At 43.4% G+C, this 26393-nt stretch overlaps 1 protein-coding gene across 1 annotated transcript in view; it reads right to left on the minus strand.

Annotated features, from left to right (window-relative positions):
* Window positions 1–26393, minus strand: part of LOC126095579 (uncharacterized) — a 197698-nt gene that overhangs the window by 42657 nt on the left and 128648 nt on the right. The window contains exon 3 of the mRNA XM_049910355.1: window positions 15904–15978. Coding sequence (XP_049766312.1) covers window positions 15904–15978 — 75 coding nt within the window. The remainder of the gene's footprint in view (window positions 1–15903; window positions 15979–26393) is intronic.

Genomic DNA, 26393 nt, shown 5'->3' on the forward strand with positions numbered 1-26393 from the left:
TCTGTGCCCGCGTGCCCGCCGCTCGCGTACTCCTCAACACTCTCAGTCTAATCTCCGAGAACGTACAGCGGATGTGCTACCTACCCTTCCATCACTTCCGTGTTTATAAGGACAAGTGTACGAGGCGCATTCGATAAGTAATGCAACAATAAATAAAATGTTCTCGGGTTTCCTACAGCGTGAATTGCTTAAAACTACACGAGCTTTCGGCCAAGCTCTCCTTGGCCATTGTCAAGTGTTATGACTGCCAGTGGGCTGTTGGTGCGCCCTTATACACACTAGCTGCTGGCTGTGACGTCACTGGTACCCGCGACATTGCCATATACAGGGTGTTACAAAAAGGTACGGCCAAACTTTCAGGAAACATTCCTTATACACAAATAAAGAAAATATGTTCTGTGGACATGTGGCCGGAAACGCTTAATTTCCATGTTAGAGCTCATTTTAGTTTCGTAAGTATGTACGTACTTCCTCGATTCACCACCAGTTGACCCATTTGAAGGAAGGTAATGTTGACTTCGGTGCTTGTGTTGACATGCGACTCATTGCTCTACAGTACTAGCATCAAGCACATCAGTACGTAGCATCAACAGCATCGTAGCATTCATCACGAACCTTGTTTTGCAGCCAGTGCATTGTTTACAAATGCGGAGTCCGCAGATGCCCATTTGATGTATGGATTAGCACGGGGAAATAGCCGTGGCGCGCTACGTTTGTATCGAGACAAATTTCCAGAACGAAGGTGTCCCGACAGGAAGACGTTCGAAGCAATTGATCGGCGTCTTAGGGAGCACGGAACATTCCAGCCTATGACTCGCGACTGGGGAAGACCTAGCACAACGAGGACACCTGCAATGGACGAGGCAATTCTTCGTGCAGTTGACGATAACCCTGTCAGCGTCAGAGAAGTTGCTGCTGTACAAGGTAACGTTGACCACGTCACTGTATGGAGAGTGCTACGGGAGAACCAGTTGTTTCCGTACCATGTACAGCGTGTGCAGGCACTATCAGCAGCTGATAGGCCTCCACGGGTACACTTCTGCGAATGGTTCATCCAACAATGTGTCAATCGTCATTTTAGCGCAAATGTTCTCTTTACGGATGAGGCTTCATTCCAACGTGATCAAATTGTAAATTTCCACAATCAACATGTGTGGGCTGACGAGAATCCGCACGCAATTGTGCAATAACGTCATCAACACAGATTTTCTGTGAACGTTTGGGCAGGCATTGCTGGTGATGTCTTGATTGGGCCCCATGTTCTTCCTACGCTCAATGGAGCACGTTATCATGATTTCATACGGGATACTCTACCTGTGCTGCTAGAACATGTGCCTTTACAAGTACGACACAACATTTCAGTCGATGTGTTCGTACGCTTCTCATCAACAGATTCGGTGACCGATGGATTGGTAGAGGTGGACCAATTCTATGGCCTCCACGCTCTCCTGACCTCAACCCTCTTGACTTTCATTTATGTGGGCATTTGAAAGCTCTTGTCTACGCAACCCCGGTACTAAATGTAGAGACTCTTCGTGCTCGTATTGTGGACGGATGTGGTACAATACGCCATTCTCCAGGGCTGTATCAGCGCATCTGGGATTCCATGCGACGGAGGGTGGACGCATGTATCCTCGCTAACGGAGGACATTTTGAATATTTCCTGTAACAAAGTGTTTAAAGTCACGCTGGTACGTTCTGTTGGTGTGTGTTTCCATTCCATGATTAATGTGATTTGAAGAGAAGTAATAAAATGAGCTCTAACATGGAAAGTAAGCGTTTCCAGACACATGTCCACATAACATATTTTCTTTCTTTGTGTGTGAGGAATGTTTCCTGAAAGTTTGGCCGTACCTTCTTGTAACACCCTGTATGGGCATGTTTTGAGTCGGCTTTCGTTGTGCCCTCTTCAACCGCCCGATCGCTGGATCCCGTGCAGCGCTGTGCTGCAAGCCACCGTCTCTATTCAGGTTGCTTGCGGTAAATTTTATTTCAATAGCTTCCTTTATTAAACTGTCCCAGAAGCCGTTAGTGCGAGCCACGACAGAGGTATCGTCAAATTTTATGTGGTGACCGTTTTCTAATGCATGCTCACCTAACGCAGATTTCTCTGGATAGCGTAGGCGATAATACCTCTCATGTTCTTTCCCGCGTTGTTCCACAGTACGCACTGTTTCTCCGATGTACTTCTGGCCACACTCACAATGTATTTCGTAGACTCCAGGTGTTCTGACACCTACTGCGCCTTTAACTGGTCTCAGTAATTGACGGATTTTCGTTGGAGGCCTGAATATGGATTTGATCTTGTGTCATTTTATCAGGCGGCTTATCTTGCAAGACACAGAGCCACAGAATGGCAGCAAAGCAACTTTCTTATCCTGCTCTTCTTCGGTGGTCTTATTCTGATATTTCCCAGAAATCACTTCTTTCACTTGATGGGCACTGTAGCCGTTATTCCTGAAAACCCTGCGTAGGTGGCTCAGTTCGTGGGGCAGGCTGTCGTCATCTGATATTACTCTTGCACGATGCACCAATGTTTGTAATACTGTGCGCTTCTGTGCTGGATGATGATGGCTGGTGGCGTGCAGGTACAGGTCTGTGTGGGTGGTTTTCTGTAGACGCTGTGGCCAAGGCACCCATGTCGTTTACGGTGGGGAAGGACGTCGAGGAAGTGCAATGCATTATCTTTTTCCACCTCCATGGTGAACTGGATATTACTGTTGATGCCATTGAGATGTTCCAAACACTCGTCTAATTTCTCCCGTCCGTGTGGCCACATGACGAACGCGTCGTCAACGTATCGAAATAAACACTTCGGCTTCAATGGCGCAGTATCTATGGCAATATCCTCAAAATTCTCCATGAAGATGTTTGCAACAGCTGGAGCCAACGGGCTACCCATTACTACGCCGTCCGTCTGATGGTAATACTGGCCGTTGTACACGAAATAGGAGGACGTAAGAGTGTGTCTAAATAGCTCTACCACGTCACAAAGTACTGGGAAATTAGGCCCAAAGCGTCTTTGATAGGCACCTTCGTAAACAGAGCCACTACATCAAAACTGACCATAATATCGTCCTCATTAAGGCGTAGACGATTCTGCTAGTAAATTCTGCTGAGTTTCTTATATGACGTTCGCAGTGTCCCACATGTGGAGCGAGGAGCTTGGCCAAGTACTTCGCCAGCTTGTATGTTGGAGAACCTATTGTGGACACAATAAAGCGAAATGGCGTTCCGTCCTTGTGTATCTTCGGTAAACCATAAGCAGCAGGTGGTCTAGGCACCTGTGGGGGAAGATTCTTAACCACACTGTCTTCCACTGAAGATCGCTTAAGAAGTTCTGATGTTTTTCTTACTATTTTTGATGTCGGGTCGCGTGGGAACTTCCGATAAGTATCTTCGTTCAGTAGCGCACAGGTCTTCGTATCATAGTCCTCGAACTCCATAATTATGGCGTCATGCGTTAGAAAACGGTCACCACATAAAATTTGAGGATACCTCTGTCGTGGCCCGCACTAACGTCTTCTGGGACAGTTTAATAAAGGAAGCTATTGAAATAAAAATTACCGCAAACACCCTGAATAGAGACGGTGGCTTGCAGCTCAGCGCTGCATGGGATCCAGCGATCGCGCGGTTGAAGAGGGCACATCGAACACCGACTCAAAACATGCCCATATATGGCAATGTCACGGGCACCAGTGACGTCACAGCCGGCAGCTAGCGTATAAAAGGCCGCACCAAGAGCCCACTGGCAGTCATAACATTGACTATGGCCAAGGAGTGCTTGGCCGAAAGCTCATGTAGTTTTAAGCAATTCACGCGGTTGGAAACCCGAGAACATTTTATTCAATGTTATCGCCGCGTGACTCTGCATTCATACAGTTTTTAAAGAAAGCAAGATGATTTTATTCAAAATTCCAGTACACCGTATTATCCCTCACTCTTTTGGTTTCAAAACCCTATTTTTCGACACAATCTCCATTCAATGCGACATCCTTAAGCCAACTTTCTGGGAGGGCCTGTATGCCCTCAAGATACCACTGCACTGGTCATCGTCTTGCTACATCTGTTCAATTGATGGTTCAAATGGCTCTAAGCACTATGGGACTTGACATCTGAGGTCATCAGTCCCCTTTACTTAGAACTACTTAAACCTAACTAAGCTAAGGACATCACACCCATCCATGCCCAAGGCAGGATTCAAACCTGCGACCATAGCAACAGCGCGGTTCATGACTGAAGGGTCTAGAACCACTCGGCCACAGCGGCTGGCGCTACATCTGTAACCCCCCCTTCCTCCAAGTACTGTTTTCCGCGGAGTGCATCCTTCATTGGGCCAAAACATATCGTCCTTCGTTGCTCTTTATGGTCTTCTGTTAGGCGGTGAGGAACCAGCGGGCAAACACCTTTGAGTACCTCAAATGTCGAACGAGTGCGTCAATACCACCAGCAGAGACGTCCAATCGTGCAGCGATATGTTTGACTGAGGTGCGTCAGTCACTTCGAATGAGAGTGTCCGCACGTTCCAACAGGACTCAGCCGACACAGGAGAGATCGAACAGACGCCTCGCCCGACGATTCGCCGTGCTCTTACTCACTCCCAGGTCTGCGTAGACATCCTGGAAGGGCCTAAGAATATCTGCCGTGCTCTGATTTTCCACCAAAGAACCGCAATAGAGCCCTTATAGACATCATTTTTAAAGGAACGTGTAGCCCCGTCACCTGTCCGAACTTCATGAAACCATAGGAGCTGAAGTGGAAATATGATACCACACTTGTTAGGAGCTGCAGTTATCGACAGCGGTCCGCATTAGTATCGTTGGACCCGCGAGTCGTGACCAGCGCCGCTCTGTGGCTTGTATCATGTTTGTAGCGAGATCTCGTCCAGTCTTGTTCGGGACGCCAAGTAGTACAGTAGCATAGCGTTCATAGCAATGCGCTTAGTAACGTATGGCCTTACTGTAGCGTCAATAGCTATCTGTTTATAATAATATGTATGCAGCCAAGAAGAATCCTATACACCCAGTTAAGTACAATGTATATTATTTTTTACCAACGAATTCTAATTATTTTAGTCGTTGCAGGTCCAGACCACGCAGCCAGCACTTTATCGACGTTACTGACAAACCTGCTGTGATTTATATGTTTCTGTTTAGCACTGGCCAACAGTCAACAATGGCGGCGAATCGTTCGTCGTCTTCATAATAGTCCCACAACCAATTCCGCATTTTTCAACCGATATTGGCAGAGAAAAAAAGTGTTTCTTTACTTATTTAACACCTCTCGTACAAGTGATAGTGGCAATAGATTCCTGTCAACCAACTGCTTCGTACGAAAAACAGCCGGGGCATTCTACCTATGGAAGGATCAACTGCAAAAAGCCATCGGAACAGAGACTTGTTAGCTGCTGCTTCCCCTCAATAAGTTTTTTACAAATACTTAACATTTATACGCTATTTTGGGTGTATAAGTAATCACCACAACCAGTTATTTTATTATATTGTTGCTTATTTGTTTTCCTTATCTAGATTCGGCTGTAAATGGGCCGAACAATGTCAAGTAAATTTTCGTACCTCATTTGTTTCTCATTGCTGTTTCTTCGTTCAAATTCGGCGACATTGACGTTTACACCTTATATCTACGCAGTGTTACAGCTATTAGTATACATTAGCACTAGCTGTTGCACAAAAATAAATAGAAATACATGTTAAAATGACTGGTGACTCACTTGGTATTATTAGTTCATTGTAAGTAAACAACAAAAAATGTCAGGATGACTGTTTTCGATAAGCTATTTAGGTCCGTCTGTACCGCTGAAGATGACTAATAAGACTGTACAAGGAGCAGTCAAATGAAAACGAGACAGACAGAAAAAAATACGTAAACTGTTCATTATTTCAGAAGTAACTGTTGTAACTGTTTATGTCACTGCGAGACAAAACGGTCTGTACATTCACGGACAGAGGTTAACTGTTGCCTACGGAACAATGATAGTGCCCAGGCGTGTATCTCTTCTTCCAGAGCAAATCGGCAGCCACGTGTGTGCTTCTTCAGGATTCCAAAACTGGGAAAGCCTTCAACGTAACCATAAGTCGGAAATGTATCATCTATCTCTACTTCTCCATACAGCCGGCCTGAGTGGCCGTGCGGTTCTCGGCGCTACAGTCTGGAACCGCGAGACCGCTACGTTCGCAAGTTCGAATCCTGCCTCGGGCATGGATGTGTGTGATGTCCTTAGGTTAGTTAGGTTTAAGTAGTTCTGAATTAAAGGAGACTGATGACCTCAGAAGTTAAGTCCCATAGTGCAGGAAAATGCTCAAGCACGTACAGTGCAAGCTGTTATTGATTTGTTTGACTAGTGGGGCTGATAAGTGCTATACCACCTACTGCTCTCCCCTGACTTACGTCCACCTGAGATCAACTCGATTTCTAAACTGCAGGAAACACTTCACGGCATTTGCTCCAGAATTGCTACAAATTCGTCAGGCAATAGACTACGCTGCTCGAAATGTCAGCACAAATGGCACTGCTAAAAGTATCTTACGACTTCCACATCGCTGGCAACGGGTTGTACACAATACTGGTGACTACTTTGAAGGTCAGTAAAACTTTGGATCACGTATCTATTTTATACGAGTTGTACATAAATAGTTGCCACTATTAAAGTTCCAACCCTCATATATTCATACAAGAGCAGCAAAGAATTTATTTCCTCTAAATAATGCTGCAGTCTACGAGGGGCGTTTGCAGAGTCCGTGCAAAATAAAAATCTACTTACGTGTTTATGGTATACCTTTTTTTTATTTTTCGACATAGTCTCCTGTCAGATATATACAATTCGTCCAATGCTGTTCTAATTTGTTGATCCCTTCCGAATAATAGGAATTGTCCAAGTCTGCAAAATAGTTACTAGTTGCTGCAATCACGTCCTCGTTTGAATAAAATCTTTGTCCCACCAGTCATTTCTTCAAATTGGGGAACAATTAGTAGTCCGAGGGAGCAAAGTCTGGAGAATTGGGGGGATGTGAAATGAGTTGGAATCCTATTTCTATTAATTTTGCGACCACAACTGCTTAGGTTTGTGCTGGTACATTGTCGTGATGGAAAGTGATGATCTGGTGGAAGGTACGGTAGACGCAAAAGGTTTGGTATGTATAAAGGAATTCGTATTGAAGACAAACTGAATAAATCACTAGCAATCAGTACGAATAACAACAACAATCTGATAAATGTCACAATTACAAGTAGTAAATTTAATGATAAACTTTTTTCCATCTGGAACAACAGATTAAGCAAAACTGTCGAAGTAAAGAAGATATAAGGCGATATCGGATGCATAGTGCAAAAGACGAGTACCGGTACTATTTCTTCACAAAAGAGTACCGTTTCTCAGGGCCACTTAGCGATATGCACTTACACTTTATATGGTTGTGTGCCATTTAAAGCATAATATTGTACTGATAAGTACACACCGGTCTGATGTGAGGACTCTCCTCACACCACACCGGTGTTACTTATGTTTTAATGTTTCACTTTTGAAGAACATTATGTTTTATATTTTAATGTATGACTTGAGCAACTTAGCTCTTAAATCACTGCACATCTTTGACAATATGTTCTTCATGTAACTACCTTACCTTCTGATGAAATCACCCTTAGAGGTGACGAAACCTGGTCAAGGTATATAGAAAATCTATGCAACCGGTTGGCAGATTTTTACATGTTTTTCAAATTTGTTTATACGGTTGCTGCAAACGTCAGCCATGTTCAAAGTTGGAGCAAATAAGGACAGGTTTGTGGGCCTACTACAAGCACAAGACAACTCAGTATGTGACGCTGCAAACATTTGGCCGAATAGTTCTCTAATTCTGGCGTAGCGCATCTGATTCTTAAAACTGTGCTCCCTGTAGGGTGTCGCCTGCGATAAAGCGGCTCCTCGTTCGCTGGCTTCCACTGGAAGGCCATTTATAGAAGTTGACGTCAGTGCACTCATATAGCTTCTAATCCATTTATACTGACATTTATCAAGAGTGTGTAGCAAAACGTCAGCAGCCCTACAAAGGCAAGGACATCAGTGTATGGTTGTGTTACGCATCGTCCCGGTGTATGATTAGAAATAGGTTGTTCAGTGACAAACCATTTTCCAACCAATTTCTCGGGCTCGCATACACGTGACAGAAGGACACGGTCACAATTTTTGAGAGGATCCGTATAAAAAACTAGCAAACATCTAATTTCCCGTAGTGAGAATCGCTTATTCCTAATTGTTGGCCTGTCTGTGTATACCCTATAGAAGAATGTCGTGATTTTCAACTCTCCATATCAGGTTTAGTTTAATCCTCCTGCCCTTAGCTTTCCACACAAACAGGATAGAGGCATTATTCGTCTCTCTATCATTACTTTATCTTGAGCCTTCCCATCTTTTATAGTGGCTTAGTTCTTCCAGACTTAAGTAGGCTACAGTGATGCTTATACGATTGTACCATACCTTAATACCTATGCTTAGTAACACACTTTGTCTTCCATCGGCCAGCAGCGAAACGGTGGAGAATATTGTCTGATCCCAGTGCAGTATTACCTTTCGTCAATATTTGCAGATATCGTCTCCACAGTACAGTTCATTCCAAAGACGTTTATGTTCATTTTCGGAGCAAAGTCAAGTTCTCACTAGCAAATGCATCGTAATGGACTGCAAATTTTCATTAACAGTTCAGAGAATGTGCCACACCTTATTTCAATTTAAGGACGTACTACTGATACCTGACCGCAACTGGAATGTACGTAATGTTCTACAGCTGCGTGTCCTTGATTTAAAAATTAAATATGTCGAAGCCGATAGACGAGTGCAACAAATGCTATGTTTATTGTAAAAGCTGTATAAATTTTATACTGAAGTTATATAGAAGTTTCAAAATAGTTTGAAAAGCTGCTAAACTGGTGGCGCTGTATACTGAGCAGCTCATATAGTATCAGCGTGCATAATTAAACTCGCCCTTTGCAAGTAGTCTTTGCAATCACAACGCAGTTCTTTCGAAATTTCCACCACTCGTATTAGAGAGGTGGCGCAGAAGAACAATGAAATTTTCCATCACATACTGTAGCGTCTCAACGAAAATGGATTCCGATGTCACACACATCGTCGATTCGTCCAGCGTGGTAGGATGGTTCTGGTAGACAGTACCTTTCAGTGAGTCCCACAAAAAGTCGTCACAAACCATATCTGCCAATATGGACACCAATTCGTCTGCGCCAGTAAATCTACAATAATCCAAAGCATTGACTGCTCCCGAAGTATTCATCAAGAATGCGTAACATCTGTTCGTTGCACTTCGGTCTGGTTCCATCCCGCATAGAATACTCGGTACCTGGGCGTTCCCCTAGCGCTAGCTGTGTGGCGACAGATTGTTCCAAAATTGCTACGTAACGATTAATGGTGATGGTTTCTCGCTCGAAGAAAGGCCCTATAATGCATCTACTGTATATCTCAGCCCAAAGGAACTTTGGGACAACACAGTGGTTTCACTTCAAGCAAATGGGTGTTTTCGGAGCGAGATGCAGCCAGCATTTAATCCTTCATTATCAATCACTATAAGAAGCCTGTTCGAAAAATCAGCACTCTGTCGCACAACCCGTAGAGAGTATTGCCTAATGGCTTTGAATTTAGAAGGGAAACATGCCTAGACTCAAAGTATTTTCTGCGGCCGGAACGCTTCAAACCAATATCTGCTGCGGTTCTCTGGACGGATAATCTAGGATTTTTCTGAATAATTTCAGAAGCCTATCAATACTTTAAGAGGTAGCTACAGTTGTCTGGGGCTAACAATACTCGCTAGATCATCTGCCTCGCTAGCTGTACCTTGGAATGTGATGAAGAACTTGCTAATGGTTTTCGCATCTGGCCATTCTGGAACATTAAATCGTGTTTGAAAACTGTATCTTGTTGCCCTAGGACTATTGCCTCACCAGTGGTATTACAGTACCAGAAAGAGAAATTATTCAATGGAGTACATGATTTCAACCTGCTTTCGCGTTTCCGCGGTGGAACTGATCGCTCTGAGCCGCGCCGCTGAATTTATGGCACTGCGTATCGCAACGCCATCTGTTAGCAGCTTTTCGAACGATTTCGAAACTTCTATATAACCTTTGTACAAAAATCATACAGATTTTGCAACGAACATACCATCTGTTGCACTTCTCCATTAACGTTAGTTTTCGATGTATTTAATTTTGAGATCATGGATTCCTTCACTGGGCTCCATATAAGTCTTCAGTGTATTTTGCCTCTCTCCAACGATAATAATAATTTTGAGAGTCTCAGTGGCCGAGTGCAAGCCTTTTAATTGGACACCACTTACAAGGGGAGCCTCCATACTGTAAATCACGGATTTTGATGAGCTTCAGTTATGTTGTAGAGGCACATACCCTGAGTACTTGGCTATCTGGTTTTTTAGCGATGGGCCTTGTTTTTGAGTAAATCGATATTGAAGTTCATTGGGTGGTTTGCATAGCTGTAACATTACATATATATTTAGAGCAAGTCAGCGTAGCGCTGCAGTGATGGTTCACGGCTACCGAGCTGGAGGTACCGTGTTATAATCCTGCTAGAGTCCTTTTTTCCCAAAATCGACCGAATTTTTCAATTTCATCTGAAAGAATATCAACAAACAGCTTAAGAGGTGCGAAATTGTAAAGATATATTCAGTTGTTAATTTTTTCTGTCATACAATATTACAAAATCTCGTTTTTCATCGTCCTCATTGCTTGATGGGCCAGACGACGAATGTTGGATAAAAATATTCCGAGGTTTTCCGCTCTGATGTTTTAGTCGTGTGAGTACCAACGTTTTGATATTCTCATGTAAACGTTTTTAATACTTTTTAACAAATTTTTAAAATCTTGAGATAATATACCATACCAGTGTCTGTCTCAGTGTTGTTGGCCCTTCTGGCTTAATTTTTATGCAGATAGTCGCCTGGAGATGCGGCTTTTAGTGCCACGAAACTGGCAGTGATTCAGTAGTGAAGGACTAAATAGAGCTAAAGCGGTTATTAATACCCAAAATGACTACTCATAGCTGCGGTTGCCCCAACTACAAGGTTGTCTGCACTAAGCTATATTTCAGTCTCTCCTTAATGATGACGTGAACAATTCTGGCGGTCAGTACGACCTCTTCGGCAATAGCTGCTACTAGTGACTCGACGGTCTTGAATAATGAAGACATCCACCAGCTGGACAATAGTTTTAGTAATGCGGTGTGGCGCTCCAGATCGCGCGTCATCGGCCAAGGGACATCCGCCTTTCCCTGCATCGCTAGTGCCACGCCTTGACCCTACACCGGAAATGCATGAGCCATTCTTCCACGGATTTTCTTTCCCAGCTCTCCTTCCGCTGTAGGAAACGCAGTGAACGACTTTTCTCTTTTTTCTAATCTTCCATTTCGCTGTTTCCAGCACGTCTAATTGCTGGTGGACGGTCGACGCATGCGCGAGCTCGTTCTTTCGTCATGAGGATGGTGCCTGTGTCCGTCTACATCTACATCTACATCCATACTCCGCAAGCCACCTGACGGTGTGTGGCGGAGGGTACCTTCAGTACCTCTATCGGTTCTCCCTTCTATTCCAGTCTCGTATTGTTCGTGGAAAGAAGGATTGTCGGTATGCCTCTGTGTGGGCTCTAATCTCTCTGATTTTATCCTCATGGTCTCTTCGCGAGATATACGTAGGAGGGAGCAATATACTGCTTGACTCTTCGGTGAAGGTATGTTCTCGAAACTTCAATAAAAGCCCGTACCGAGCTACTGAGCGTCTCTCCTGCAGAGTCTTCCACTGGAGTTTATCTATCATCTCCGTAACGCTTTCGCGATTACTAAATGATCCTGTAACGAAGCGCGCTGCTCTCCGTTGGATCTTCTCTATCTCTTTTATCAACCCTATCTGGTACGGATCCCACACTGCTGAGCAGTATTCAAGCAGTGGGCGAACAAGCGTACTGTAACCTACTTCCTTTGTTTTCGGATTGCATTTCCTTAGGATTCTTCCAATGAATCTCAGTCTGGCATCTGCTTTACCGACGATTAACATTATATGATCATTCCATTTTAAATCACTCCTAATGCGTACTCCCAGATAATTTATGGTATTAACTGCTTCCAGTTGCTGACCTATTTTGTAGCTAAATGATAAAGGATCTATCTTTCTGTACATTCGCAGCACATTACACTTATCTACATTGAGATTCAATTGCCATTCCCTGCACCATGCGTCAATTCGCTGCAGATCCTCCTGCATGTCAGTACAATTTTCCATTGTTACAACCTCTCGGTACACCACAGCATCATCTGCAAAAAGCCTCAGTGAACTTCCGATGTCATCCACCAGGTCATTTATGTATATTGTGAACAGCAACGGTCCTAAGACACTCCCCTGCGGCACACCTGAAATCACTCTTACTTCGGAAGACTTCTCTCCATTGAGAATAACAAGTGGCAATTTGGAGAACGCATCTCCTTCCGGAGGCAATAACAGTATGATTCTTTCAGATTGGTTCAAATGGCTCTGAGCACTAGAACTTACATCACACAACACCCAGTCATCACGAGGCAGGGAAAATTCCTGACCCCGCCGGGAATCGAACCCGGGAACCCGGATTCTTTCAGAGGTTTTCGTTTTACACCCTCCTTTTCGTTCCTTTTTGGATGTACTTTATGGAAGTGAACTTTTGGAATTATCATCAGTCACTCGAGATGTAAGCCGGGATTGTTCCCTAACCAACGTCTCGACTAATTGCTGCCCCATTTTCGTCCAGTTTCCCTTCAAGGTGCATGGCAGTGCTTTCCTGAGAAACAAAAGAGACAAGATTTAATTTGAAGATCTCCCCTTTTTTTTTCGTGTTGGACGTCTGCATATCTGGGGCCTGTTTTTAGTTGCTGCATTGTTGTGTTACACTAACATATTGTGTTAATAATAATCGATCTCCGGTTTACACTACAGACACATACCTATAATAGCATGCAGCAATCCCTTTCGCCCTGATGGCGGTGATGCGTCTTGATATGGTAAATACCTTGCCACGGTTCGGGCGGCTGTCCCGGTCGGAGGTTCGAATCCTCCCTCGGGCATGGATGTGTTTTCCTTGACGTCTGTTAGGTTAAGTTAGATTAAGTAGTGTGTAAGCCTAGGAACTGATGACCTGAGCAGTTTCGTCCCATAGAACTTACCACAAAATATGGCTAGCATTAAGGAGCCCTCCTGATCAATGGGCGCTCAACACTCGCCTCCAGTCATGGAGTTTGCCTAGAGCTGGCTTGCGTGATGGCGTCCAAATGATCCTCAGGGGATTGTCAGAAGGTGAGGGCCTACGCTGGCACTCACACGATCCTGATCTTCAAACAATTCTGCTAAAATTCGAGAGGAATGGTTGCTTAGTTTTACTGAAGTACTGATCACGTGGGAGACGCTATATGCCAACACACACAGCCATTTCATCGGAAAATAGTTTGTTATATTGTTAGATGCTGGGTGATGGTGGCAAATGTATCACTTGCTGCATTTCATGCATTACATTTCGTACTCTGTACTTCCCAAACGATATCTGATATTCACATTTTGTTATTGTTACCTAGACTGAATGGTTTGCAGATGCAGACCACCGTCTTTCTCATTCACATAATGTAAGAGCTATCGCAAAATGCAATGCAGAACATCAAAGCGCTATATCGATGAGTAACAATAAATCGCGTAATCAGGTGGAAACGACGGTAAACTGCTTGGGGGCCTAGTTCAAAACTTACAATAGAAAACTATTGTTGAGCACGTTAAAGTGCCACAGGAGCTCTTCTGTTGAAGAGTACTCCCTCCTCGTCATTCGCAGCACTAGCATCAGAAATATGCGACAAACGCAATAAGTAGAGTTAAACACAAACAAGGGAATAACTTCTCTCATCCGCAAGTGTCTCGTGCGCATTCACATATATGGACATTAATATCTGATGAATCACATTAACCCGGTCGGCACGCCGTGGCTCTGACGGTAGACGTACGCCTGGTCTAAATTAACAGATGCTGAAACCGGAACTCATATCTTACACTCCACCGGTTTAGAACGCACAGGCCTGTCACGACCACATTTCAATATCAGTTAGCCTGTCATATTCTTGATATCTACCATAAGCTATAGTTTCATTTCATGATTACTTAACGAGATTTTGTCAATTGTTCTGCGAAACTACTGGTGTCATATTGGTAAGTTGAATGATGTCGATACCAGTTGTCGTCACATATTGAAAACGTTTTCATTATAGTTGGTTTATCAAATTAAGTTAATTCAACACATTATTAGATAATGGTACGCTTCTTAATGTAACAACCGTTACAATGTGTACCTGTAATTATTTTTAAGAGAAATGTTGAGAGATGCTTTTTTTTTTTTTTTTTTTTTTTTTTTTTTTTTTTTTTTTGTGCAATGCGGATTTATACGTAAGTGAAACTCCAACAGGAGTCAGAGCACGGCGTGAATATTCCAAACGAAGGATTGTTCTACGAGTACCATTCATGCCAGTTTGTGGCATGAGTGGTAGCTGTTAATGCAAATCAAAACAGGAATGACTCAGATGTAAGCCATCTGCTGGTACGACGAAACCAGAATGTACATGTAATTTTGCGAAAAACTCGAAGAAGGGCTTGTTGCTATCTTAAACCTTTGCAGATATCAACAAAGTACCTACCCTCTTGAGGACACTGTTGTTCTACATCTACAAAGATACTCCGCAAGCCACCGTACTATGCGTGGCTGAGGGTACCCTGTCCCAATACCAGCCACTTGCTTTCCTGTTCCACTCGCAAATGGAGTGAGGGAAAAACGAATGTCTATATGCCTCCACATGAGCCCTAATTTCTCTTATCTTATCTTCGCGGTCCTTACTCGCAATGTATGTTGGGGAGTAGATTCGTTCGGAAGCCAGCTTTAGATGCCAGTTCTCTAAATTTTCACAGTAGTGTTTCTCGAAGAGGGACGTCTCCTTGGTTCCTGGGATTCCCAATTGAATTCTCGAAGCATCTCCGTAACAGTTACGTGTTCTAGAACTTAACGGTAGCAAATCTAGCAGCCCAACTCTGAACTACTTCGATGTCTTCCTCCAATCCGTTCTGGTATGGATCTCAAACACTCGAGCCGTACTCAAGAGCAGGAGGCACCATGCTACATGCGGTCTCCTTTACCGGTGAACCACTCTTTCCTAGAATTCTTCCAACAAACGGAAGTCGACCATTCGCCTTCCCTACCACATTTTCCACATGCTCGTTCCACCTCATATCGCTTTGCAACATTATACCCACATATTTAAACGACTTCACTGTGTCAAGCAGGACACTAGTGATACTGTGCCCGAACATTATAGGTTTGATCTTTCTACACATCCACAGTAGCTTACATTTTTCCAGATTTAGGGCTAGCTGTCATTCATTACTCCAAATGGAAATTTGGTCTAAGCCGTCTTGTATCTTCCAACAGTCACTCAGCTTCGACACCTTAGCGTACACCACGGCAGCATCAGCAAACAACCGTAGATTACTGCCCAGTCTTTCCGCCAAATAATTTTGCCATTTCTAGCGCGACATACCAGCACTCCGTCTAGAATGGTTAATAATAGTTACTTAAAATAATAATATTTATTACTATCCATCGTTTGAATTTAAATAGAGAAGTCATATCGTAATGTTAACATTATCGCTTAATTTCAACCACACAGTAATAGCTGTGGACATTCGCAGATATACATGCGGACGTCCTCTTCGATGTGATCTTTTATCTACAAAGTATTAATTACTTCACATGTCCACTAATATATCCGCGAATATCCACATGACCACATAGTTATAAGATGCCGTAAATCATTTGGCTACTCACACATGCGGGGTCTGCAGCGCAGAGTGTGCCCCACAGCGATCGGTTCGCTTGCAGAGGACCGCAGTTCTGCCAGCACTGCAACAAACGAAGCGAACACAGTTGAAATGCCGGCCATTTGCCACAAGGCAACGTAGCTTACTAAAGGTAATGGGTTCGCGACGTCTGTAGCGACAGTCAACAATACACTGTGCTTTCTTTTCAGGGACGCTCCCGTATCTCGCCTTTTCCACGCTGAGAAACACGAAATACTGAGGGTGGCAATAATGTAAATTACACTTAGTTTAAAGCAATAAACACAGAAGCGTGCAGACGAGAGATAGTGGCACTTCCAGCCATTAAAACCAGGCACTTTAAAGCATTTTACTTATGAGCGGACGAAGCAGTCAAACAATTTATTTACAAAGAAAACCTCTGAAAGTGAGTGATTTCACTGCGGTACTTTTTTGCTGCCGTACACACAGCAGTTTAAAGTGAGTTTAATTTTTTTTAAAGGCATTTTCTTTGTGGTAGTAAGATATGCGAAGTTTTTCTTTGCGTAAAAGCTTATAAAAATGGAAGAATGGTATTGAACTGAAACAGTATTACCATATTTGTGAAAAGTAAAAGGCTCAGATTTTTCTTGACCTTAAGTAATTCTGACAGTCTGCCTTCTGGCGAGAAGACGCTAGATGCACAGTGAGTAGTCATTTTCGCCATTCTCAGTCAAATTTGTGTATGAAACAAGTTCCTGTCATTATTTTACGTATTTACGGAATTGAAAACGAATCCCAATAATTACTAGTACAAACATTTAAACAAATTAAAATGTTCGTTTTGATCTCTCATTCCACACACGGCTAAATTTCGCCTTGCTGTTGGAGTTCGCATCAGAGTATACAAACTTGGACTACAGACCTTCCTCTGCAACTGTAGCGGTATTCATTTCTTTGTTCTGACAGTACACTTACATTGCTCTCTGAGTCAGCAAGATTAGTTAAGGAGTTTCTCCTTCGTCAGATTGACCTGTCGCGTTTTAATTATGTCCACAAACGTAATTTAAAAACTGTCATCACGGACTAGTATCATATGTTCTGGGATGAATGTAGAGACCGAAATAGGGTAATTTTCTAATTCAATTCAGAACAGCTACAATATTGTTTTCCCCTCCGCATTACGTCATTTGGCATCCCAACCGTACTCAGGTCACTCGTTCACTCTCAAAATATCGTGCGGCGACTTGTTAGCAGAGTTAAATTGAATTCAAGAGAAGTTGTTTGCTTTGCAGGCTTTACGCTACAGCCGCCAAGCCGAATTTACAATTTTTTCGGAGCTTTGAAGAGGAAAATACTTTTTTTCATTCGCACCTGAGTTGGTAGGTGGTATTGTGAAGTTGTATTACAAGTAAAGACATCAGCGCTTGAGTACAAGAGCATATGGGTACCAGAAAGCGACATAGGCAGTCGAAGAAAACATTAGGAAAAGTATGTGACCAAATTGTATTTGCTTAACGTGCTGCTTTACCTCCACACGTAATCAAACATCGAATTTGTCTGAACTGCAAGGATAAGATGAAATACTACTGTTAGCTCTAGTTCATTTGCCATTGTCTTTCTTAGATTTTAGTTCAGAGCTCTGTTTCTTGAATGTGGGATAAGCATAGTAATCATAATAACAATATTAATAATTTTTTCAACGATTATATCTTGGTTTCAGCTGTTACAATTTTATTTTGCAATTGAAATTTCGGAATTAAGCCATTTTAAAGCATCTACATAACATAATACAACATAATCAGAACAATTTACAGTGGTGTCAACCGCCGGTACAACTAATTTTCTAGGTTTTTTGACATTCATATACAGTACTTACAAGATTTTGAGATATATCTCCGCCTGTATATCAAAATCTTGGAAGCACAGTATATGAATATTAAAAAACTACAAAACTGGTTGTACCTGCAGTTAATCCTACTGTAAACTGTTCTGATTATGTTGTATTATGTTTTGTAGATACTTGAAAGTGGCTTAATGCCGAAATTGCAATCGTAAAATAAAATTCTGAGAGCAAGATTATGTCTTTTCAGAAAATTACAGAAGCTGTGGACCCATACGACAAGAAAATAATATTATTAATAATAACGGTATTAATAATAAGAATAATAATCTAGATTGTAAGATAAGACTAAGGGCAAAGTGAAAACTCAGGACTGGCACAGAAAGACGTTTGTGGAAGACTGGCAGGAGAAGTCTTGCAGCGTGGCGGAAAGTGTGTTAACGTACGCGAAACTAATGAACTAATTACTGAATGGACTGGAAAAGATAGAGAAGCCTAGCTGAAGACGATGTATAGAGGATTCTCAGACCTTTACCGTCAAAGTGGATGGTAGAAGCTCCAAAACTTAATATTTTAAGCAAACAGCCAACAATCATATATCAGTATTTAAAGTCTTGAATGAACAATGCTTTTGAGGCACAAAATGCAGAGTGCTTATGTTTCTCAAGTAACATTTTCATTAGTTTCCCGGTTTGGCATATTTTTTGAAGGGGAAATACGGGACAGCGATTTTTGTAATGTGCAGAACGTGCTACAAAATATAGGAATCCGACCCATAACTGATATTCAGCTTTTCCTCCTTACGTCGGTTGCGATACGTCGGTCATTTTGAATCCTTCCCATGCGATTCCCACTTATTCACAGACGGGTAGAGTGCTACTTCGTTCTTCGTCATTCAGACTTGTTTGACCACACTGGACATGTCAGGGCAGCCTCTCCGCTGTCGTACATTTCTACAGACGCAGCACGGGTTATCGCAGAGTTATTCAAAGGTAGGAAACGAATTACCCTACAATACTACCATTTATCAAGGGACCGCTCAGATAGCCGCGCGCGTTAGCACGCTGTTTCTGGGTTTTGGGGAGAGACGTCGATGAATGATCAAATCCACCTAGCGGTAAACGACGACGGTTGGAGTAGCGGCCGGCCTGGACGTAGTTTCTAGTCGGTTTCCCACATCTGACTACTTGAATACCGTGCTGGTACCCACTTCTCGCCTCTGTCACGTGATCTCCGAACATTTACAAAACGTTCGCACATTCCCACATGGCAGAACACAATAGGAGTTGGATGAAGATATAGAAACGTCGCGAGAAATGCGTGCTTGAACATCAGTGCTGATGCTAGCCAAGATCGCAGTTTGCGCTGTAGTATTTGACCACGAACACCACTTGAACAATGTACACAAAACGGTGCAGGTCTCAGTCGTGGCCAGAACAGTGTCCTGTGTAGTTGTGTGTGCATGAGATCGGACGTGGGCATATTGTTTCTGCTAGTGTGATCGGTGCTTCCATGTCCAAAGTAACCAAAGTGTTTAGTGCTTCGAGAGACACCGTATCGAAGATTTATATCGCATGCAGAGAAAGTGGGAAAGCTTTATCCGCTACGCCACAATGCAGACAAAAGTATGTGTTGATTTATCGTCTCAAACGGTCACTGGAGAGGACTGTGACAAGAAGTAGGAGGATGACAGCTGCAAAAGTCACTGTAGGACTGAAAGTCGCAGCCTCAGAAGCTGTCAGCACCAAAAGAACACGAACGGAGTTCCTTAAGCAGGAAAGTACAGGGCGAACTGGAATTACAAAACCATTCACCACTGATACAAATATCAGTAAGAGGAAAACGTGGTGCTGAAGTAGTAAGATCTAGACTATGGAGTAATGGAGAAAGTCAATTTGTCGGATGATTCTTATTTAACGCTGTTTCCAACTTCTGGCCAAGTTTAGATGGTATGGAGATGGAAATGAGCGTTCGGCGTCATTGGCCGGGAGGCCCCTTGCGGGGCAGGTCCTGCCACATTGGTGCAGGTCTTATTACATTGGACGCCACATTGGGCGACCTGCGTGGATTGGGCATGAAATGATGATGAAGACAACACAATAGCCAGTCCCTGAGCGGAGAAAATGTCCGACCCAGCCGGAACGCGAGCCCGCGCCCGTAGGACGGCAATCCGTCACGCTGACCACTCAGCTATCGGGGCGGACAGTTTATATGGTGAGCGTTCGGCAGTGATTTGGGTATCCATATCGTATTATTCCATGGGCCCAGTCGTTTCTCTGCAAAGCAGCGATACTATCAAGGGTTATGAGACCATTCTGGACCATCAGCCTCTACATATGCTACAATGTTTGTTCTCCAGTAGTGATGTCGCATTTCGAGACGACAGGGCCCCTTGTTCACGCAGATTGCATCGTTTTATGAACGCGGGGATGACTTGTCGCACATCCCCTGGTTACCACTGTCACCAGAACTCGGTATTATTTAGCCTTTGTGGCTGTCTTTGGCGTGAAGGGTGCTATCGAACTCCATCGTCGTTACTTGAACTTGCCACTATTTTGCATAAAGTATGGTATACCTTTAGGTTCTTTCAACACTTGTATTTATCCATCCCGGGACGTTTGGAACGTTTTTTGAATGGCAAAGCGTTTACTAGACCGTATTACTCATGGTAATGTGTAGTGATTCTGGTGTTTCCAAACTTTTGTCCAACCCCTGTATGTCCCGAAGGGGGAGCAGCCTCTGGGATCGATGGTGACAGGGAGTGCATTCGGGTCACCCTCTATTACGAACATTTCCAGATTCAATAATTAACATGCCGACCCTGTGAAGACACGGTACGGAGGGCAGGAAAAAGAAGAAAAAGACTCCTACCTAACAAGGAATCGCGCCATTTATGCACTAGCCGCGTGCTACGGTACTGTGTTGTGGGGCTTTCAATGTGTTTCGAGACTGTAGACATGTACTCGTTAGCAAAAAGAAAGTTAATTACTTAATCTAATTTCCTCGCGGCGACAGTGAAAATTTTATGATTACCAGTTGTACTAGTGTAGGATCCTGCACCAGCTACATTATTTTGACTCCAAACGTTTGTAACTGATGTAACAATGTATCAAATACTTATCAGCTTACGAAGAAATTGGAGTTCATGTTCTAATAATGGGTAAACCGCGAACAGGATAGATGAAAAGGGGGGCAGGCTAGCCCTGTCCACGTTAGGTCACTGCTGCTGCCCCAAAGCCACAGCGACACTCATTTAGCGGAGGAACGCGCGTCCTGGTGTGCCTTTCGACATGCAGCGGGCACGGAGTCTATTTTAAGCGATTACGAGGGAGGTCGAGGCGGCGCGAGCAGATTTCTGTAGCTGGCCGTCAATTACAGCGGCGCGCGACGCGGCCAGCTACCCGTCTCCAACTGCCGCCAGCGCCACACGGCTCACTTTACGTGATGAATGGAGACACCGGAGACACACCAGGCCATTTGGATAACGATGGTGTAGAAAGGCAACCGTGATCTTTTAAAGGAACCCTCCTGTGTTCGAGAATAGTTAGGTACTGAAACGAAACTGTTAGATCCGGTTTAATTCGTCACTTCTCCCCAACAACAGAAACACCCGCCACCTCTAAAAATGGTGGGATGAGAAATAACCTCCGACATGCACTTTACAATGGTCTGAAGAGTACAGATGTAGATGACAGATGGAGATGGAGATTAAGATCGACGTGTTAAGTAGATGAAATGGTGAGGTGAGACGAAAAATACGAGTATTGACGGTGAAATTGTACTGTGAGAGCGGTCGATATGATTTGTAAGAGTGTAGAATTAACAATCGGCGCTCCTGATTTTGCAAAGTTCACATGTGCATAGTTTCTTTAACAGGTACCTCTACCTCTTTTTTGCAAAATGTATGGTATATTATATATTAATATGCTATCTTCAATGCAAAATGTAAATCTAGATCGTCGGACGGGCATACTATCTGCAGTATTCCCAATGCGAGTCCAGTACTGCCCCTGTCGGTATGGAGGGCAGACTATTTTAGAATATGTGCAGGAGCAACACAGGTTAGGTTAAGTCTAGTGGGGGACTTTCTTCAAGGCGAATCTCTAATGGCTGGGTATAACGTAGACTTTGTTATTTAAGACCATAATGTTCATGGGCAATTCATTGCTCACAAAAGTTCTCATTTTTTATTCATGCCACATTTTTGTCCTGATTTTGCTATGGCGTGTTAGCGAAAATTTTCTGCAGTGAACAGGAAATTTCTCCTTTATTTAAGTCAGTAGCGGGCTGGTTGATACCTATAAAGGAGGAGGGGCGTAGATGTAAACGAATTATTTTTTTTCCTTCTTGGGTGCTGCTTCAAATGGCTCTAAGCACTATGAAACTTAACATCTGAGGTCATCAGTTCCCTAGAACTTAGAACAACTTAAACCTAACTAACCTAAGGACATCACACACATCCATGCCCGAGGCAGGATTCGAACCTGCGACAGTAACCCTGGACTGAAGCGCCTAGAACCGCTCGACCACAGGAGCCGGCGGTGCCGCTTCGCATATCACGTTAGAGGGAGTGATGCTGGCAGGGCAATCCACCTTGTCAGCCAGTTTTGGTCTCCAACATCTTGTGATGATGCAGAATGATTCGCTGAGTGTTAGACTTACTTGTTTGGGATTGCGGAAGTTATACCGCAAAGGACATACGTACTTCACAACTAATAACAACAAGTTCTTCTGCACTGTACGCACCAGATATTTTGTGCATTATGTTGTTTCTTGCAACCAAGTCATGCTTCATGTTCAAGCAGTATTTCCTTTAATTTAATACTCGATCTATTGTCACAACATGATATTTTGTGGTTACACATTGGTCTGGTGGTATAACATCCTCACATGTCCCATACTACTACCTCTGTTACGTATGCCTCCCATCCATCGCAATAGTCTTCGGTGTAGTACGCAATGCAGCAGGACTAGGAGCCACATGAGCTTCAGTGATTATTCACAGAGAGTGCCTGCAGCAGCTGGACTACTTTGCAACGATCGTGGTGGGAGGCAACTGTGACGTCATCCCGCCCAGAGAACCAACGTGCAACGAATATGTTATCTCCAACTACGGCAGCCACTTTTGCTAGTCGATGTGACGATGCGCGTAGCGGTGTATCCCGTGGCCCAAGTCTACAGTTAAGAGCCCTTGGTCCACATGCAACAGTTGTCAGTCGTCATCGAGCTCAGTCTACAATGAGCAATCAGCTATATTCAACATAGCTTTTCGGCAGAGTTTGCCTGGACTTAGCAGCTGCCGTACTGGAACACATTGTTAATGTTGACAGCCAATACCGCAGGAAGGCGGCTGCAGACATCTCTGGAAAAATGCTTGTTACTACATGTGACTGTCAGCTACGGAATAAATTTTTCAGCCTATTCAAAATGAATGTATAGCTAGAGTTACAAGAAATAAGTGCTCTTGCACCTGCTCTAACGTATTTTGTATAGCGGTTACAGAACTTTTACACTGGCACAGTCGTTTGCAACACGAATACTTCCATGGTGTGATCAATAACATAGTGTATCTGACACCTGTAAATACTTCAGGTGAAAAATACGGGTTTGCATTTTCCAGGGGTTGGGTTGGAATTGGTTTCGCTAGTGGTAGTAGCTTCTGACACTTTCTTTCTGATGGTGTTAACTTTACTATAAGTGTATATATAAAACTTTGAGTGCCTTCCGGGAGTGGCTGGTTATTGGCACATGTATAGAAAAGCTATGCAGTAAGCTGCCCTGCTGTATGCCGTTCTTTTCGGTACTCCACTGGATTATTTGCCTTTGAAAATCGCCAAAGAATATTCTGCGTCTGAGCAGATATTCGATCACTTCACTCTTGCTCCCACACTTCTTTTCGGTTCAGATGGTCTTCTTTTGCACATTTGCACCAGAGAGGTTTCAGAGTTTCGTGAATATACATGGAGTAGTTCAACATTTACTTCACTTTCAAGTTCCACGGAATAAGAATGGAACCTGTGCTGACTGGTGATGCCTGGCTACCTTCGTTTACGTTATCTGCGGTTTTTTGTGCCTTCAGGAATGCTCTATCTGGTATGAAAAAATCACAATTTTTGACCCCTTTCATAATTTTACATTTTCTCTCTTAATGCAATATATATACAGGGCTATTACAAATGATTGAATCGATTTCATAAATTCACTGTAGCTCCATTCATTGACATATGGTCACGACACACTACAGATACGTAGAAAAACGCATAAAGTTTTGTTCGGATGAAGCCGCACTTCAAGTTTCTGCCGCCAGAGCGCTCGAGAACGCAGTGAGACAAAATGGCGACAGGAGCCGAGAAAGCGTATGTCGTGCTTGAAATGCACTCACATCAGTCAGTCATAACAGTGCAAAGACACTTCAGGACGAAGTTCAACAAAGATCCACCAATTGCTAACTCCATTCGCCGATGGTACGCGCAGTTTAAAGCTTCTGGATGCCTCTGTAAGGGGAAATCAACGGGTCGGCCTGCAGTGAGCGAAGAAACGGTTGAACGCGTGCGGGCAAGTTTCACACGTAGCCCGCGGAAGTCGACGAATAAAGCAAGCAGGGAGCTAAACGTACCACAGCCGACGGTTTGGAAAATCTTACGGAAAAGGCTAAAGCAGAAGCCTTACCGTTTACAATTGCTACAAGCCCTGACACCCGATGACAAAGTCAAACGCTTTGAATTTTTGGCGCGGTTGCAACAGCTCATGGAAGAGGATGCGTTCAGTGCGAAACTTGTTTTCAGTGATGAAGCAACATTTTTTCTTAATGGTGAAGTGAACAGACACAATGTGCGAATCTGGGTGGTAGATAATCCTCACGCATTCGTGCAGCAAATTCGCAATTCACCAAAAGTTAACGTGTTTTGTGCAATCTCACGGTTTAAAGTTTACGGCCTCTTTTTCTTCTGCGAAAAAAACGTTGCAGGACACGTGTATCTGGATATGTTGGAAAATTGGCTCATGCCACAACTGGAGACCGACAGCGCCGACTTCATCTTTCAACAGGATGGTGCTCCACCGCACTTCCATCATGATGTTCGGCATTTCTTAAACAGGAGATTGGAAAACCGATGGATTGGTCGTGGTGGAGATCACGATCAGCAATTCATGTCATGGCCTCCACGCTCTCCAGACTTAACCCCATGCGATTTCTTTCTGTGGGGTTATGTGAAAGATTTAGTGTTTAAACCTCCTCTACCAAGAAACGTGCCAGAACTGCGAGCTCGCATCAGCGATGCTTTCGAACTCGATGGGGACATGCTGCGCCGAGTGTGGGGGGAACTTGATTATCGGCTTGATGTCTGCCGAATCACTAAAGGGGCACATATCGAACATTTGTGAATGCCTAAAAAAACTTTTTGAGTTTTTGTATGTGTGTGCAAAGCATTGTGAAAATATCTCAAATAATAAAGTTATTGTAGAGTTGTGAAATCGCTTCAATCATTTGTAATAACCCTGTACTTTCCCCATATATATTTACTTTCCCCACCTCCTAGCCACGGCGCTTCAACGATTAGAGTTCGATAGATAAGAGTCAAAAAGCACCAAAGGAATACAAGCTCGCGTAGATACTAAGCAACTGATGAGAGTTTCTGGTTTGATAAAATTCGCTGAACTTAGGCTTTCCGAACTCCCCTACCACAACTGCAAAACGGCATTTGGCGAAGACTGCCGGGGTGATAAGGTTGACATAGTTGGATGATTCATCCGACGAATTGCTCTGAAAGTCTGTTCACAGATTACGGATGTTAGATTCGGACGCCGGTATCCACGTCGTAATATGTATATCCTTATCCTGTTGCTCACTAGCTGTGAAAGCAATTTATAGCCACAGCTTTGAACGCATGAATGCTAAGCTGTATGAGCCCATGTACTATTTATACTCACGACAGCGACCGATATTTGCTGTTTTACACTGTGACGCATTAGGAACGTGACCCATTCTCGACAGCGGTCTGCTATTTCTGCAGCCACGGGGTGTATCTCATCATTGAACGCTTTTCGGATGAAGATGACACATAAACAAGATACCGAGCCTTCTGCGTACCGTTTACCGCACATAAGTGAAGATAGTCTTTTGGCAGTCGACACGTAAACACTGGACTACACATCGTTATGACAGAGATACATTCACAGATGAACCACACACTAACCTCTACAGCAACATCATATGTACTTATGCTTCACTAGCGGATTCTGAATCCATCTAAAATAAGTAGCGGTCAATTAATCAAACATTATGTATAGATATATCTCCTTTAGACAAAACTGAAACGCATAGACCACCAAATAGCATAATCACAGATATTTATAACCTTCTAATAAAGGGAGTAGTTTACCTTCGCTGTATTAACACACGATGTTTATGCTTGTTTTTGATGTTTGTCTTTGAAGGACTAACAAATTCAACACTTGTGCCTTTGTTACAAATGGAAGTCAGCCAACGAACATCTTTTGCTGCTGTTGAACGGTCACAAACAGAGTTGTCAATTGAAGGAAAAGAATTTCACCATTATAAACACTGTAACGCACTGTAAATCTTGCTTTAAAATGACTGCAAAACAGAACTTTGTTTAACAGTGTTCAACACTCTGACTCATTCCAACCAACTCTTCTGCTGCCAAGATTTTAGCGTG

Source organism: Schistocerca cancellata, chromosome 8 (genome assembly GCF_023864275.1).
Source record: "Schistocerca cancellata isolate TAMUIC-IGC-003103 chromosome 8, iqSchCanc2.1, whole genome shotgun sequence".
NCBI lineage: Eukaryota > Metazoa > Arthropoda > Insecta > Orthoptera > Acrididae > Schistocerca > Schistocerca cancellata.